This window comes from Leptidea sinapis, chromosome 32 (assembly GCF_905404315.1).
Source record: "Leptidea sinapis chromosome 32, ilLepSina1.1, whole genome shotgun sequence".
Lineage (NCBI taxonomy): Eukaryota > Metazoa > Arthropoda > Insecta > Lepidoptera > Pieridae > Leptidea > Leptidea sinapis.
In genome coordinates, this window is record NC_066296.1 from 10,105,139 (window position 1) to 10,124,409 (window position 19,271).

Sequence of the window (19,271 nt, forward strand, 5' to 3'; positions counted from 1 at the left end):
CTTTTTGCTCTTCACAGAGCAAATGCGGTATCCATCGGGAAAACAACTTTTTTTACACCTAATTGTTCATGAAAGATTATTTTGTATTTGACTCATGCCAATGTCTAAAGATGCCTGAATTTCGCGGTATGTCACATGTCGATCTTCCTCAATCAGCTTACGCACAGCATCAACGTTTTCTTTGGTGACTGCAGTTTTTGGACGACCTTGACGGGGATCATCACTGAGCCTGACACGTCCACGTTGAAATTCAGCCAACCAGCGATAAATTGTGGTTTTGGATGGGGCTTCATCATCACCAAATGCAGAAATCATTCGGTCAACACACTGTTTTTGTGTTGAACCACTTCGAAAGACATAATAAATCATCGCTCTAGAATTTTCTCGAGTCAATTCCATTTTCTCAACGACTAAACAAGTTTGAAAAGACCTTGTGACAATACCGAGAATCTTTTTTCAAATAAATAAATGGTATTCGATTTTTAAAACCAAGGAGTTTTCAATTAAAAAGATTTTAATATGACAGGAACAGTGGAAATATTCCATTCCCGATACTTTTAGTGCAGCCCTCGTAACCGATTTTAAGAAATCGTTGAGAATGTTCGTCATTGGTTCTCAGAAAAATAATAATTTAAAAGTATCAATAAATAACTAATTCATTTATTTATTTATTTAAAACATCACAAAATCCACAGAACTTAAATGATAAAGAATTTATGTATGAATCTAACAAAATAATTGATTCTATATTTTCATCTCCATGAAATTCATCAAGGTGAAAAACTTTGTCGAAATTTTTGGTGCCTCCTTTACGTTTTAAGTTTGAATTACAGAGATTCTAATACTACCAGTGTCATGAAGTAAATATAATAACGGACATAGCTCTATCTGATCATTACAAGCTGACCCAACAGAAGCTGTTCTGTGAATAGAAAAAAAATTATGTACCTACCTAAGTATTCGGGAATAATGTAGTCTGAAGTCATCGGAAATTAATGATTTTATATTATGTTGTACTAAACTGATAAAGATTAATATCGTATTTGTGTAAACAGCTTTTACATTACCACTTTATATGTAATCACTCATTTATAATAATTATTTAAAGCATTAAAATGGATATAGTATCTCATCCTTAAGAGATATACCATCGTGTACTTTTCTGTAGAACTATGTAAGATACACGATTCCACCATACATTATTTTATTATATCTCAATGGGTTTAGACAGCGTTTTCGTTGAAAGCTCCCAGACGGCTTATTTTTATCCGACACCACCAACAAATATCGTTAATGCATACAATATATATACAAAAACTGAACACATTATATACTAAAACCTTCCTCGAGAATCACGCTATCCATAAGTGAAACAGCACGACGATCGGTGCAGTGAACAGACAGACAGACAGACAGACGCGGCGGAGGCAATTGTTTTATAATATGAAGTATGTATTATTTTATCAAAATAAAACAGCAAATACAAAAAATACTTTTATTAACCCTAAGTAACTATTCTATACTTAATTCAAATGAGGCACATAACTACACAGCACTCGGGGCAGGCTTCCAAAACCAAAGTCAAGTAAAACGTGCAAAAATGGTAAATAATAAGCAGCTAGCCCACAGAGGGTTAATATCCTAAGGGGTTCCGCCACTATTTTACACGAGGGTCTAAAAATGCCCCCAACCATGCCCACACAGGGTGAGTGCACCGCAGAACCGACCAGGTAAGGTTGCCAAAGCCCGTTTCATGCTGTCCAATCACAGCTAAACTCAGATCTCAAGTTATAGTGCCACAAACAAAATTGAATACAAAAGTACATATAACATTAAAATTTAATTACACAGTAAGAAAAATATTTTTATACAGTTTATAAAGTATACAGGCTAAACTTGAATATATAATAAAAGAGCTGACAAACAAAAATAGACAGATTTTAAATCACAGATAACAAAATGTTTGCTTAATTATTTTAAGTTATTGATGACAATTAAATGGTTCATATATAACAACTTTTTCATATATGTTTAGAGATATCTGGTAAGTTTTTTGAATAAAATCAGTACAAAAAACAACTTTCCAATTTACAATACGAAACTAACCACAGCAATATTACAGTCTGAATAAAACATAACATTTTTTAAATGTAAGCTGTTCTCATACAGTGCCATTTTTTCTACAGTACACAGACACCAAATTTTACATTTTTTTCACGTTTTTTTTACTCAATTAATATTAATTAATATTACAAATCAAATAGGAAAAAGACATTCAAAGATGTATTTTTTAATTTTTATTGTATTTTTCTTATTTTTTTTAATTATTGACTCTATGACAAAATATATTAAGCTTTTTAATAATGTGATATGAATCATATCTTATGATATTGTGAGTGAAATTTTATAAAAAAAAAAAAAGCCTAATATATTTTATAGCAAGAACAAAGTACACCAATTGTGTATATATACAAATAATTCTTTATTTTTCGTTTGTTCTTAAATGAAAATATTGTCCATAACTTCACTGCAACCAATGACGTCATTCTTCTTAACACAAATATTAAATCATCTCAATAGATTTTGAATGTAGTACCATGATTCTTTAATAGAACAAACAGGAAAAGTGTAATTTTTATATCACACAAACTATGACACCTTGTTGTTACAGTTGTTCTGAACGTGTGTTTATCCGTTCATCTGTTTCGTCACACACAGTAATGTGTAAGTCCTTTCAAAATGTTAACATTATGTTTAAATTCTCAAAATTCATTCACCATCATTATTTACAATAATCACAATCGCTATATTAGTCTCCAAACTTCAGTTTCAATTCACAAACAACATATCACTTGTTATCATCACTTAACAAATGCCTCTGGAGGTATTTTTCCTTCTGACTGTAGCTGGTTAAATATAAACAGAGCTCGCTGGTAGTCCCAACCAGTTTCTTGCAGGCAGCTGTCAAACAAATTTATTAATTAGTGTTACATACTTAGTATAGTACTCCTTTGCACAGGATGCCGGCTGGATAATGGGTACCACAACGACGCCTTTTTCTGCCGTGAAGCAGTAATGTGTAAGCATTATTGTTTCTCGGTATAAAGGGCGCATTTGCTAGTGAAATTACTGGACAAATAAAACTTAGCATCTTTTGCCTCAAGATGACGAGCGCAAGTGTAGTGCCGCTCAGATTATTGGGTCTTTCAATAATTTTGAGCAACAGTGCATTGGGTAGGGCGTATCAATTACCATCATCTTAACGTCCCCTTTGTTTATATATTTTGTTTATTTGTTGTGATAAAACCTTCTATTGAACCAAATACAAATACGACGCTAAACTAAAGCCAGCTACAGGTCTCCTGTCTGTTTCACACGCCTTCTTACGCCATTGTCTTCTCTATCTTGTCTTTCGATGCCGTTCGTTATATGTATACCCCGGAACGAATAAGGCAAGCAAAATAATTGAAAAACGTTGTGGCAGATAGATTGGTCAGATTTATAGGTACTGTAATAGTAATATAGAGGTTACTGTAAAATATAACTTCCCATGTAAATTTTCGAATTCAGTAAAACTCTTTGTTTTTTTTTTAATAAATCAAATCAAAATTAATTTATTAATCTAGGTCAAGGATATGACATTTAAGTATGTCAAAAATATTTTTTCTTTTTCAATTTACCACCACCCCTTCACCAATAGATAGAATAACACCTAACACTTTTAGTTCAGGCCTCCTTCAATTTATAGTTTTCTAACCATCAACAGTGGTTAAAACATTATGAAACCATTTTCAAGTTTGGTTGATTTGGTTGTCAGATCTTGGAACAGAACCAATATAATTCATGGAGGATTATTATTTTTTTCAATTAAGGAATAGAATGCATTGGATATATAAAATTTGGTAAATTGATTGTATATGAAGATCTTAAACATCAATATTTTAGAAAGTGGTCTTTAAAGCACAAAATTATTAAACATGTTATTACCAATAAGTGTATGGAGCCTATGAGAATAACATCTACTGGTGTGCTAGGCTGATAATATTACTACAGATTTTATAAGCTAGTAATAAGAACATAAACTTTGTACCGGACAGTTACTATTCGAGGCGCAGGCATAAATTGTTCGTGAGTCCGACACATCATACTGTGGCTCGCACCAACTCACCTATACCGAGGTATCTCTGCTCTCAACACTCTTCTCAAAGCCAACCCTGCTTTTGATATATTTGGCGGATGGATGGCAGACGATTCTAACAGAGTGCTTGCGTTTTTGCGAGAGCAATGGATGAACGGTATTTGGATGTTTATTAATTGATAGTTAATTCCAGTAAACTTTGTAATTATTTATGTAATATTTTAGCATTTTATTTGTAATTAATTACATACTTTATATTGTAATTGGCTCACGCCGTTTTATTAAAGTATAAATAAATAAATAATTGCTACTTACTTTATACTCCAGTGGTCGTTCATTCCCGTTTGTTGGCAGAGCATGTTGAGCATCATTTTGTGAGTATCATCCTGTGATGGAGTACTTACAGCCAGGGCAGTCATGGCTGGTGTAATCATATTTGGCGCAACTGCAACTGCAGGAGTTGCTGGCTGGGTTACCTCTGGAGCTTTGAATGCTTTATTCTCCTGTTAAATTCATAGGATTCTAATTAAATACACTAATAAACAATTTTTACATATGTATTTAAATAAATGAATGATCAACTTTGTAGATACCAATTCATTCTTATTGATGGCTATGTTATGCATGAGAGTGGAAAGATATGTGAATGTACAATCAGGAATGTTTAATAATATATTTGAATTAATTTATTATTTTATTAGGGTTAAGTAAAATAATAATAAAAATGTAATTTTAGGTAAAAATTACTGTAAAAACTTTAAAAAGTGTTTAATTTAAATGTATTTGTAAATTATAATTGATAGTACAACAAATCACAAGTTATCCCATATTATATTTTTTAAAGATATCATTAAATTATAATATTGTCATCACTTGCATGTTATCAAATAGGTACTTTTATGAAAGATTTTTTTAAGTAGCAACTTACCTGATCTTTAGTAACGTTTGTAATGAATAGAACATCATTGATAATGCAGAAACCACCTCCAGCGTTGGGCACAATCACAAAGGTCCTATGGAACGATCGCATTGGAGTGCCATTTGTGAAATGCTCTTTGAATATTCCATTCATTGTTAGAACCAGCATTGTGGGCTGCAAACAAAATAATATTGTTAAGTGTATCTGTTTTTAATATATCTTAGTAACAACAGCAGTTATTTCATCATAAAAGTGATATTATATTATTATTATTATTATGGTTGTTTACTGTACTGTATGCTTGATTAATACGAGAAAAAAAATGTATCATAATTTAACTCTCCCAGGGACTACAATAGGTGAATAAATAATTGATGACATATAGTTGTATCTTTTGCTTATAGGAAGAGAGAACATCACGGTATGGTATCACCATTTTATTATTATTGCAAGGTTTTACTTAACATTATTTTGTTTGTGGGTTGGTTGGTATATATCTATGTTAGTATTTTGTTAAAGTTCAAATATTGAAAGTAACATATATAACACTCCCCGATATCTGATTCAGCTATTTCGATGGCAATGCAATAATATGATAATATACATAATCTGATCAGAGTTAAATTGTGTAGTTTAGATTTTATGACGTTGAAGAATATAAAATGTTAAAGAAGATATCTTAGATAGAGGTAGTTTCTGTACAATTATGACAGTGTTCCACAGATAGAAGTCTGGAGACTCGGAATAAATTGGTATAACACTGAGATAATGGCGAAAAGACCCAAATGACCTAGATTACCTAATGATTAGAGTAATAAAACCGATGCTAAAGTTTCTGCAGCCACCCACAATACTAGTAGGTACTTATAAGAGCAATTCTTTGAATTCTTAATTATTATTGATTCTTTCTTATACTTACTACTATAATCTTACTTGTAGCCTGCAACTAAAGTATTGTATGGAAACAATAATGAGATACAGTTTTATTTGGTTTATAAAGGTCTTTATTTACCATAAGCTTAAAATCGAATACAATCGATACTGATGATACTTAATCACAATTATTTTACTTAGACTAATTACGTCTTTCAAAATATTAAAATATAAACTTAATAAACTAGACAATGAAATAAGTAGGTAATAAAATACAAAAAATCTCGAAAGAACTGGGCATTCTTTCAAAACAAAGGCAAACCTATAATCATTATTACTCCTCTAATTTTATCTGTCATTTATACAACCACGACCAATAATTTAAGTACATACTTTACTGAGTCTTTGAAGTCAAGTACTAGTAAGGACTCCATAGAGAATACTCTAAAAAAGCTTTGTGTACTGTACTATAATGTCGCCAATAAAGAAGTTGTTTTGGTGGCACAGATCAAGGTTAGGTATGATAGATTCATAGAAATATTAGGTATTATTACGTAGTACATACAATTATATTACATACATCTTAATATATATAAATTACGTGACACGTTGTTTGTCCGCGATGGACTCCCAAACTAATGAACGGATTTTAATGGGGATTACTTCATGCAGTGCAGTTTGGTCCAACTTGAGAGATAGGATAGTTTTTATATCGATTTGGGACCCATAATTATTTTTATTTTCAATATTTGTTTTATATGGACATATTTTCTGTGAGAGAATTTAGTGACGCACGGTTTGACAGTTCCGCTGTGAAACAATTTCATTATTACAACAGGGATCATTTTATACGAAAGATTTCTTGATGTTTTGAAATATTATTGGCAAATTCCTATAAACAGTATTTTTTTTATTATCTACAGAACAACGGATGTCATATCAGCTAGTTTATAGGTATATATTATACAATATTTTTTCATGTTCAAATCATTTGGCTAAACATTTTAATGTCAACTTAAAAAAAATTATAGCATAATTTGCCGATAACATGCTGCTAGGTATATTTTGTAATTTACAATTTTCCCGCGTTGGCTGTGCCTTTGCCATTCCTTGGAGGAAAAATGAAACCACTCACCAGAGATAAGTATGTATACAACACATTTCCCGCCCAATTAAGCGGCTAGTCGAAATTTTGTGATATTTGTTTTTTCTATTTTTGTTTTATTCAAAATAACCTAGTCGTAGAAAAATTATTGTGAGCGACACGTTGTATAGTTACACAAAGTGTCGCATACAACTAGGTCATTCACTGCAACCCACGACACTCGTATTTTTTGACCGTCATTATACAACTGTTGCACAAAACACTATAAAAAGTATTTTATTTAAATGTTTAACACTCGCGTTAATCAAAGAAAAAACCCTGTTTAAAACTGACATCTCTAGAGTTACTCTCTGAGATTTAGCTAGCTTTGTTAATTCCAGCACTATAGGAATGTTATGTGTATTAAAACAACTTACCTTAAACACTAATAAATCAACTGCAAATCCCATCAAATCATGTGTGGATTTAGGTAAATCTGAGAGAAACGACACCACTTGCAATCTGCCCGTCTTTAAGTATCTTCTTCTTGATTCACGATCTGTTATCCTCATTATATTTCTACTATTTGATATATACGCGTTTAACCTAAAATAAAAAATGTTCTCAATTTGTTCGGTGAATAAAACCAGTGGAAAGTTTATTGAACAGAATACCAGCTAGATAGGAACCACATTGGCGCTTTTTTCTGCCATCAAACAGTAGTGTGCGAGCAATATTTGTGTTTCGGTTCAAAAGTAGTGAGTAAATGATCTAATGAGACTTAACTTCATACATGCACAGGAAGCCGGCTTCACGGCAGAACATTACTGTGTTATTTGTGTGTGTACATAATTGTAGTACCGCTCAGAAAATTTGGGTTTTTGGGTAGGGCGTATCAATTACCATCAGCTGAAAACACACACACACTAACACAGTGACATACATATTGCGATTGTATGGCGTAGCTTGTAATTCGTGTGTGTTTAAATATATTATACGAAGAGCATAAAATACAAAGAGAACTTACCTCTGTGTATTATTCCGATTGTCACTGCTCAAATAATTTGCCGACATAGACATAGTTGCTGATTCATGATATGCGTCGAGCAATGGCTGGCGCGACTCAGAGTCATATATAGCGAAGTATTGCTTTAGGAATTCTCTCACAAGCTCTTGGCCGCTAGGGTCAATAAGGAATGACTGTTGCATGGGTGGCAGCGATACGTCTTCAGGGACGTCGAACCCAATCGGTGGTGGTAGATCCTCGCCATCCTTCACAAAGTAGAATACAATATTTATACGGGCTTTATTTACTCGCTTCATCATCATCATCAGCCTATCAATCTATCTTGTGCGGTCTACCAACACTGCGGCTGCCGGTACTTTCGGTATTAAAAATATATTGATGCCTGGTTCAAGATTCCGAAATATTTTAACGAGCAAAGTGTATCGTAAAGGAGTATCGCAGAAATGGACCCACATATTTTAAAAATTAAAGGAGCATCGTACATAGACAAGTTGATAGAAATAAGAAAATGTTAAAATTTGTTACACAATACGTTGTTGTGCAAAAACGTAACGCTATGCCATAGAGATTCTATTGTATTCTATTCTTCCTACTATGGATCCTGTGGAAGGTATACCACAAGTTTGCCAATGGCATGTTGCCCTTGTCAGTTTATATTTTATTAAATCTTTTAATTTTTTTTTTATTCCCTAAGACTTTAGAATCTCATATATATAGCTTAAGTTCACTTAGAATGTGTTGTAAAAACCCCAGTAAATTAATCAATACAGTCAGTTATTTTATGTAAAATAAGTGCATTAGATACCTACCAGTTATGATTCTTTCAACTAGGTAATTAGGAATTTGTAGGTAAACTTACTTACATTTATATGGTAACTTACGTACATTTTACTAAAAATCTGAATAGCTGGGTTTATACAATAATCAAATTATACATTATGATACAGTAAGCACTTATAATCAATAGCTTGCAATAACCTCTACCCACACATCTTGGTATAATTAAAAATAATAATTGCTTAATTTGTTTTTTAATTATAGTTTGTTTCATTTTTATCTTTTTTTTCTTACCCTTTTAAGCCATGCTTAACATTTGCTTTTTTGTTACTTCTATCCCGTTCTACAACTATAACTAGTTTCTATCATGTACACAGGGGCGTGCATATCATATAGGCAATTAGGCAGTGCCTATGTCGTTCTTAACCGAAATAAATATAGGACTGTGTTAAAGTTGATTTAGTTTAATTTGGTTCCGTTATTTTATAACCAAAATGCTACTTGCTACTAGATCAATCCTTTCACATTCCAAAGCTCAACTACGACTAGTTATATCCATAGTGCCTACCTTGGTAGAAAACCGCTGCACGCCCCTGCTTGTACACTATCTCTACCAGTGGGTCCCAAAATACATGCAAGCTCGCCATTCTCCTTTTCATTTCACTCTGACAAGTCTCACAACAATCTGATATGGAATATGTGAAATTTAGACCTTTTAAATTTGTTTTTACATGAAATCAATTTCAGTTTCACCATTTATTATTTAATAATTGTTGTTACCTTTCACGGGTAGGCCTGCTCACTACATAAGTAATCATTTACCTTCATGATGATTACTTATTGAAAGTAATTGATATTTCGGCTCTGTAGCTTAAAGTACAAAGTAGCCATAATATCGAAATAAGCTGATAACAATCAATTAAATTAATACTTTCTACTTTTCCCTCACAACTTACCAATCTTAACAGCTTTGGAAACTTCCTCCGGACATCACTGAAGAAACAAACAATATGGCAACTCACAATCTCTGTAACTTTCACACATCATTATAACATTCAAAATAATGTAATTCAAAATTACTTGAAAACTGTACTAATGTAAATACATTTATAATCAATAAGTAACTATACCTATATATAATATAGTTACTATAAGCACATTGGCATCAATATAATATTGTATTTACAGTAGTCAACTTTCTTTTTTAATTTTTATTGTATTATTAGTGACCTTGTTTGTAAAATAAAATATGTCCAAGAAGTCTCAAGTAGGTAGTAATTTATAGAGTTAACATTACATATAGACAACTCTTTTATTGTATCGACTCTATTTTAAAAACAAAGTCCTATTTCTGATGTGTTAGAATAAAAACTGTACAATTAAAATTGCAAAATAAGCAAATTCATAATAATAAATTGAATGTTTTTATTAAATTTTTTTGTTGAACAACATGTAAACAAGCTACACAATAAATATGGATAAGTGGTTAACAAACGCAAGTTAGCAGTATAAGGTATAAAAATATCATAAACTTTAAATCATAGATTCTCAACGTGGGCGATAACACCCCATTGTGGGTGTTTGGGACTTTCAGGGGGGGGGGGGGGGGGGGGGGGGGCCGTAGAAGAAAGAGAAAGTTAGGGGGCATTGGATAGATAGATGGCGCAGATGGCCACATCTACGCCAGTGGGTAGATTAAAAAATATAGTCTAAAAAGGCAAAAAAATACATGAAAACACTCTAGAAAAAAACATATTCTCAAAGTGGGTGGTGAGCTAAATAAGGTTGAGAAACTATGCTTTAAATAATACATTTCATGAATAAAATATTTGTTTATATAAGAATTATCATTAATTTAATACTTATTTGATTTAAATAATTGATAATTCATAAAACTTTTGGATTAAAACATGTGTACATATAACTGTATTTATTTTGATGAATTTGCAGTTTAGCAATGTTAATGATTCACACCGTAATAATTACATTTTTTTCTATGGAAATGGAGGACACATGAGCATAGATTTGGGTCACCTAAATTAATAATTCATAACACTGTTTATTGGATTAGAATGTGTGTAATTATAACAGTATTTATTTTAATATCCACTTATTATTTTAAAGTAGTTTATAGTTTAGAGAGTGCATAAGTACTGTTAAAATTGTTTTTTTTCTATGAAAATGGAAGGCAAATGAGCTTAGATATTGGTCACCTCGTTGTAAGTGTCCAACATGGCCCATACTAGTTTCTAATACAAAGGAATCAAAAGAGCGACCTTATAGAATGTCAAAGCAAGTGGTGGATGAGGATCAAACAAAGGGAAGTCAAAATCAAATATTTCTCAAATAAGTAACATGTGTTTTAAAACTTTCAAAAGTATTTAATAGAGATTTATGAGTCTAGTAACACTAGACTCAAACAGATTATTAGACAACAATAAATAAAGAAATCTATTTTTGTAACTGTTAGAAAATCTTATACTTCACTATACCACCAACCAACACAGTCTAACCTGCCAAAATTACAATACCATTATTTGGAGCACTTTTTCTACCACCAAAAAGACATTGTATTTCATAATCAGCATAATGCCAAATTTTATTATCAAACCAAACCATTGGGTGAGGCAAAGATTGATTAAATATTACCTGACGTAACTTTCATGATCATTGAACCTGTTCACCAAAGGGTTTCCTTTGAGGTAAAGCTCCACCAATGCCAATGATTTCAGCGACTCTAATGATGCAATCGATGGTATCTGAAAAATTATCAATAAAAAAGTATATATACATAATATATATACAATTGCCGCCTTGTTTAAAAAATCTGTATTTTTAAGCATGACTAAACAGTTTCTAAATTCTAAAGTATTAGTATCAATAACAAATATATTATTGGAAGATAACTAATTACAGTTAACTAACCCGGTTATCACCCAAGTAAAGTATTTTCAAGTGTTTGAACTTAGCACTTAACACTTTCAAATGCTCCATGCCATGAAGTTTGTTGTCATTGAGATTTAGTGCTTCTAAATCAGGAATATTTTCAGCAATTATATCAATTGCGGCTAGCATTATGATTGGCCGAAATAGCGCACAGAATACGTCCACCAGTTCTGAAAACATACAAGAAGTTGCTATTAATAATATTTTATGTAAGTAATATAATCTGTGATTGTCCATTATAATCTAACACCATGTAAGCCAATTTGGCTTGCCCTCGGACATATAGCCATGGAAGTGGCAATCACTCGAGATTTCGAGACTCAGTATTTTGATACTCGGAGAGTCTTTAAGGGAAGTGTTGTCAAAGAGCAGTGATACAACAAATGGGATTATTTTTAGTTTTAATACCACAATGTCTGAAGATGGAGGTTTTCAACATGAGATGATAAGTACCATGAGCCCAATAACTCCACTAACTAGGGCACACTTCAGAAACAGAAAAAGGTGCCGCTGTAACCATCTAGCAAGTATGGTGTGCAAAGTAGCCTGAGAGTGATGAATTTTTGTAGGTGACCAAGACAATTACTAGTCATAATATACACCATATCATAAACAACTCTGCCAAGAGTACACACAACTAGTAAATACTACTTTTAGTACAACATTCACTTCAAATAAATATTTAAAGATCTAACAGGCTTACCAGGATCCCCATGGAACTTTGTCAAATCCAATGCTTTTGTGGTCGCATTGTATCTTTTTGCCATAGCTAATTTCATCTTTTCCTGCATCTCTGCATTAATATTAATCCGGGGAACAGAATTTCTGACAATTAAAATCAGTTTGAACCCATTTGGCATGGTAATTTTTCTGTCAGCGTAGAATAATTTTTCAGCTATTTTTGCATCATCTACATAAAATGAAACAGCATTCCCTTCAACTTTGAAATAGTGAGGAATAAATATTTCAGGTGATATATAACTCAAAAGAGATTTCAGCATAATATCTTTTTCATGTTTTGCTCCATATGGTATAACAACCTGATACCAAGGCAAGATACCAGCATAAAATTTCTTTTTATGTGCTGATCTAGGGGTTGGTGATCCAAGTCGTCCACCTCTTCCTCTAAATGAACTTTTCTTATACTCAACCATACCACCACCTTCACCACCCATATTAACATCATCATCCAATAACAACTTAGCATTATTCCAGTTATTAAATTTATTTTTTCCTTTATTTGATCCAGGCTTAAAACTAACTCTTCGAATGTTATTACTGTGTGCACGGTCATCATGTTCTGAAATAAGGATATGCTTTAAAATTATTAGAATACTTTATAACCATCGATAATATTAAAAACAAAATATTTTCTCGCAGCTTACGTCATGGAAATATAATGGCGGTAGTGCGTAGTACACGCTACATGTACAACTTTGTTCGAATTCTTAACCTATTCTTACCATAATGTTCACCTGCGGGCCTCCAAGTTCGGATTCTTCCACCTCCACGCTTCGGCATGTTTTTGGATAATGAAAATATAACTATTATTAATTATTGTAACCACACTAGCCAGTTTCACAGTAATTGAGTCTTGTTATCGCAATTCGGAGGTCACTCAATGTTAAGTGCTAACGATTAGATTTCAGTACATATATTATGAAATTTAAATGTTTAATATTATTAAAAAGAAACTGATTCTACTACTATTTAGTTATTAGTAAATAACTAAAATAATTATTGTATATCTTTAACTCACATCAGAATAAGAACCAAAGAGGATCTAATCTAAATTCTACGTAAAACGTGTGGCGTTACCACAGAACTCTTTTGTGCATTTACTCCAACGAGTAGGATGGGCGGGACTGCCTACGTGAAATTTAGTTTAGTATGAAACGTGCAGTGTTTTGACGTAAGATTGAAATAGTAATTACATTATTATGGCGACGCAGTATAATCCAGCTAAGATTGAAAAGCGAACAGTTGCTTAAAACGTAGTGGATTTCAGCTATCTCCGTTTTTCCAAGATTATAGCAGTCATCTGTCAATCTATCAAGCAGCTCGAATTGTCAGGGACCCAGTGCTCTGTGAACTGCTGGATCACTTGGCGTTGCGTAGAGACTTCGCTTCATTGTGTGTCTTCTACGGCATTTATAACGGGAAGTGTTCCGAAGAGGTATTTAACCTGATTCCTACCGCCGAATTCCACCTTCGCACGACACGCCACAAGTTAGAATATCATCCCCACCATCTGGATGTGTGGCGGTCCTCCACAGTGCGGTTTTTAAGGAGCTTTCTTCCACGTACTACAAAGCTAATGAGCTTCCTTGCGCGGTATTTCCGGGAAGATACGACATAGGTACCTTCAAAACAAGTGCGTACACCTTCCTTAAAGGCCGGCAACGCTCTTGTGATTCCTCTGGTGTTGCAAGACAATGTGGGCGGCAGTGATCACTTACTACCAGGCGACGCGTACGCTCGTTTGTCCTCCTATTCCATAAAAAAAAATCTGATAGTCACAGAATCTAACCTCATATAAGTCTCAAAATATATTCTATTGTCATAGGTAATTATAGTACATAATTATTGTGTTTTAATGGTTTTATATTAGGTTTAAGGTAACATAAAAAAATCGTCGTTCAATAGTTTTGTTAGAGATTTTTAACTGATTATTTTTATTTCTTTGATTGTATAGCTGTTCTAGGTTTGAGAGCTTTACGAGCTTATAAGTCTCGTAAAAGTATAATAAAACTCCTTTTTTTGAATTTTCAAACGGCAATTACTTTTGAATAAATGAACTTATTTTCACGCGGATGGTGACATTCGATGTTGAGCATCATAAAGAATCTTCTTGTTTTATTTGATTGATCTCGGAATTTTAAATTATTCCGAAAAAACACTTTTTTCGGGTTTCTTTCGTCAACGATAACTCACGAACGAATCAACCAATTTTGACCGGCTTAGTGGTGATCGACGTAGTTTTTTGATATTAAAAGCTGATTAGTTTTTGGAATTGACTAGTTTGAAAAATATTGAAATAGGCGTACTCCCCGGCTCATGGAAGTCAGCCCTTATGCATCCGATCCAAAAAAGTAGGTGGTTTGGATCCAGCAAACTGGCCGTTTTTATATAGTTATATAGTTTTTATCTACCTGCTCTCCAAAATCATGGAGAGCATTATTAACTACCAGGTCTCGGTATACCTAGAGGGTCTCCAGTTGACCAACGACCGGTTTTCGCCATGGTCGGTCGGCAGGTGATCTTCTGATATACCTAACACATAGATGGGCGGTGGTTATCGAAAGTAACAGCCCTTGTCCATCCGATCCAAAAAAAAAGTAGACTGTTTCGATCCGGCAAACTACAGGCCTGGCAGTTAGCCTGGGTATAGCAAAGGCCTTTAATAAAATCTTAAGAGGGTCGCCGCCTTGGGTTATTTGAAAATTATCCAATTTAACCCCCCAAAGGCTCAAGTTTGCACGTTTACCACAAAAAAAAACCATTTGACGTAACACCGCTCTTCAACAACACCTCCCTTAAAACCTTGCCTAGTATCTTAATACTGGGTCCCGGAATCTCGAGCGATTGCCAATTCCGCGGTTACCTGGATCGCAAAGCTAAATTGGCTTCGAAGAAGCTGGGCATCATTAACAGAGCACGGCAATACTTCAAGCCGGCGAACATTCTAGTACTATATGTATAAAGCGCAGGTCCGGCCACATATGGAGTATTGCTGTCATCTCTGGTCTGGTGTAGCCCAGTATCAGCTCGATCTATTTGATCAAATGCAACACAAAGCAGTTGGATTTTTCAGGAACGCAGTGCTCTGTGCTGGATCACTTGGCGCTGGGTAGAGATGTCGCTGTCGAGACTTCATTTGTGGCATCATGCATTTATCACGGGGAGTATTTAAAAGAGCTATTTCACCTGATTCCTGCCATTGGATTCCACCTTCAGACGACACGCCACAATTTAGGAGATCATCCCCACCATCTGGATGCGTGGCGCTCCTCCTCAGTGCGGCTTTCAAGGAACTTTCTTCCATGTAGTACAAAGATGTGGAATGAGTTTCCTTAAGTGAAGTTTCTAGGACAATACGACTTGGTTACCTTCAAAAAAGCGGGTACACTTCCTTAAAAGCCAACAAAGGCGGGCAATGTGGGCAGTAATCGCTTAACATCAGGTTACCCGTTCGCTCGATTTAATCAATTTCGATTAAAAAAAGGCACCAGCAGAAAATAGAATTTATTGTAGAAGTTGATAATACGATATTTTCATTTAACCACGTTTTATTTTTAAATACAGATTCATTGTGAAAAAACATTAACTTATTATAATACATAGTATTTACCAGGGTTGAACACAACAATTAGGCATGATAAGGAAACGGGACATACCGCTCTATTTTAGCTATTTAAGGCAGTATGGACGATAGATCATGCAAATTAATACTAAAGCTTAAACTAAGTATTGTAAATTAAACTACTTTTCAGTCCTGTGTGTATGATAAGTCCATGTTATAACTTTTATTTAGTAAGATAGTACTAAATTTAAACGTAGAAGGAGGAATCTCTATGGTTCAATGTATATTTTTTATCTGTGCAAAGTAAATGTTGCTAGAGATTACTATTATTACAAGTAGGTACCAACAATATAAAAGTATGGAAATGAATATAGAATCAATAATGGAAATATTAAAATATTGATAAAAAATTAGTATATTCTAAAATATTACAGAAAAAGGAAAGTCATAATTTTGGACTACGTAAATTCAAATCACGTAATATTTAATAATAACCTAATATGTAAATAATATAAAATTTTAATGCGTGATAAGTTCAGTTCCAGGCTATGTAAGAGCAACTACCATTTCAAAAATAAATTTGCGGACCTATTATTTTAGTCGTAGCATAGCTTTAAATAAGTAAGCTTCAATGGACGGAACTAAACTACGTACGTAAGTAATTATAGTATCCATATTTCTAAATTATTCTAAGCACGAATGCTCTTACTACTTTTTATTATAGGTAGCTACGTAATGAAAAATATTTTTAAATTAGTCTGAACTATTCTACAATCGAGATGAAATATTACGGTCATAGACAACAACTACAATATAAACGCGTTTTGGAGTCTGTGTTAACGTCGGTACTATAGTGATGTTTGTGATCTGTCGCCTGCCATCAGCCATGTTTTGTTCTACTTGTGGCGCTGTATAAACGCGTTCGTGAATTCGCTTCCAAAACCAATGATTTACTGAATGTAACTCGGGCTGTGTTTTGTTTACATTTAGTGAAATTGATAAACATATTAATGCAATAGTGTAATTCATAATTTATCGATAATATATAACATTTTGATTGTAATGGTGTTCTTGGTTTTTCATAATTTTTGAATTCGTGCACTGGCTTGTTTAACAAGCCTTGAAGCTTGTGTTAGAGGATTTGTTGTATCGAACCAAATATTTTGTTTGTTATTTGTAGTTTCGTCAAATATTACTTACCCACGTGCATATATTTTAAGCATCTCATGCGTATATGTTATTATTTTGTTCGCGGCTCGTGATCTCGATTTTAGTTCGTCTAAATCGGATCGAAGAAAAACGTTGTCCGTCTTGCTCTCTCACGGTGGGCAAGTCGTAACTACTAGCTGCGTTCGAATTTATATAATATTGGAATAAACTTATCAGTCTCTAATAATAAAGAGTTTCAATGTTTTTATGCGCGAGAAATAGAGGATAGCTTATTGAGTGCGGCCGGATCGTTGATCACAGTGAGCGACTGAGCGGCGATCGCACACGTGACGACGGAGTGTTTGGGTGTCAGTTTGATTGGTAGTCGGTACCTAGTCGCGGCGAGCGGACGCTACATTCCGCCTGCACTGCGGAGCCGTCAGCCGGGAGCGTGCTAACTGCCAGTTGTTGGTATCGGAGGTGAATCACCGCTCGGAACCGAGTTCGAGCTTATTTACTCGCGAGTGCATCGTTAAGTGTGTGGATCGGAAGTGCAAAGGCATGTGTGGCTCGAGTTGGCATCGATGATAGCGCCGTCCTAGGCGACGGCATTTTTTATACGCCAGTGAGCTAGTGTTAATGTTTTTTGGGTTATGAGTGTGTGACAAAGTTTAGTGTACTGAGGACACTGGAGCCCCTAGCTGGAGTTGGGCCCGCCGGGGCGGCCCTAGTGCTTCTCGGGGCTCCGCACGAAGGCAAAATGGCTGCGTGGAACCGCCACCACCATTTCAACATGCTAATGGATGAAAATGCCAAAAACAAATGTAAGTAGCTGTATGTAATGTGTACAATACGAGTATGGTCGGCTACCACTGTATGGTGCTTCTTGATAACATTCACAAACAAATTTTTATAAACAGTTTTAACTTAGTGCCTTCAATTAATGTAAACTGTAAAGCCTTAAGCTGTTATAAATTAAATAAGGTGGTTGGTGATAATTGTTATATTATTGCTAGATTGCACTGTTATTATTCAATTGAATATAATTACTTTTTGATAAAGTATTGTACTACAAAAAAAAATCTCATATTGAAATTATTTCCATGTGTGCAAAAAATTAATACCTTTTAGCCATCTATTCACACTTATTTATTCCACTTCAGTAGATCAGATAACCTTTTATTTAAAAGGTTCATAAAAAAACTTATCATCAAATTACATTTTTATCACTGCCTCTAATTTGCAAATGTCAACGGTCAAGAAACTCAACAATTGCGTTTTTTTTTATAATATCATTAAAGTACAGTAAAGTTAAATAATTAAAAACTATATTATATGTAACAGGTGAAATATATGTTTACTTATTAACATAATCTATAACAGTTTTTGAAGATAACTAATATAAATGTTTATCAAAGTGTTATTAATGTTATTATTTTTCACTTGCATAAACAGTTTTATTACTGGTCTACTAGTTTTTCAGTATTACTTTTTACTTACCATCAAAAGAATGGTACTATATAAATTTTATCCTTATATATAAATTTCTCATACATAAATTATGGAAGTGTTCAAATTAATAATAAATTAATTGTTCTGACACATAGTGTACCCAGCAATGCTAAGCAGTTCTTCTCTCCTCTAAAACTATTTTAATTCTGTGTGAATTACTATTTTTGAAGGCATATAATTAGCTATTAGAAGTTTGACAATTATGACTTAACAGTGATCTCTGCCAGAAGGAACCTGGTCACAAAAAATGTGAAAAACACTAGGTATGGATACACCTATACATATTGATTTACGGCTGTTTTCATTCACCTATCTATCCATAGTTTAACTTACTAGAGGTAGACTAATCTATCCTTTTACACTTACTTATATTTCAATAACCTATGCACATAAAGCATTGGACTATAACTATATTGGACATAACTATGGATAGATAAGATCTTGTCATTAAATGGTTACAACATCAGCATCATTTAACCATAACTACTAGTAACAGAGATACTTTATTGAAAACAGCCATTAATAACAGTTTAATAAAAAATT

General features: G+C 33.5%; 3 protein-coding genes across 5 annotated transcripts in view; 1 reads left to right on the top strand and 2 right to left on the bottom strand.

Moving 5' to 3' along the window:
- Window positions 1-1,481: 1,481 nt before the first annotated feature.
- Window positions 1,482-10,419, bottom strand: LOC126974291 (nuclear RNA export factor 1-like). Its single transcript, XM_050821761.1, has 6 exons — window positions 9,775-10,419; window positions 8,042-8,286; window positions 7,452-7,620; window positions 5,067-5,231; window positions 4,454-4,641; window positions 1,482-2,961 (listed from the first exon to the last, which is right to left on the bottom strand). Exons 2-6 carry the CDS (start codon window positions 8,221-8,223, stop codon window positions 2,862-2,864), a joined length of 804 nt encoding a protein of 267 aa, XP_050677718.1. The 5' UTR covers window positions 8,224-8,286; window positions 9,775-10,419; the 3' UTR covers window positions 1,482-2,861.
- A 10-nt stretch (window positions 10,420-10,429) lies between these two features.
- LOC126974290 (nuclear RNA export factor 1-like) lies at window positions 10,430-13,546 on the bottom strand. The gene is made up of 4 exons (XM_050821760.1): window positions 13,228-13,546; window positions 12,468-13,064; window positions 11,744-11,934; window positions 10,430-11,577 (listed from the first exon to the last, which is right to left on the bottom strand). The coding sequence occupies exons 1-4, from the start codon at window positions 13,283-13,285 to the stop codon at window positions 11,464-11,466; spliced, it is 960 nt and encodes a 319-aa protein (XP_050677717.1). The 5' UTR covers window positions 13,286-13,546; the 3' UTR covers window positions 10,430-11,463.
- Window positions 13,547-16,957: 3,411 nt separating this feature from the next.
- LOC126974271 (serine/threonine-protein kinase minibrain) overlaps window positions 16,958-19,271 on the top strand; it is a 162,377-nt gene continuing 160,063 nt past the window's right edge. For all 3 annotated transcript variants that reach the window (XM_050821727.1, XM_050821728.1, XM_050821729.1), the window contains exon 1: window positions 16,958-18,040. In XM_050821727.1, coding sequence (XP_050677684.1) covers window positions 17,977-18,040 — 64 coding nt within the window. In that variant the 5' untranslated portion in view covers window positions 16,958-17,976. The remainder of the gene's footprint in view (window positions 18,041-19,271) is intronic.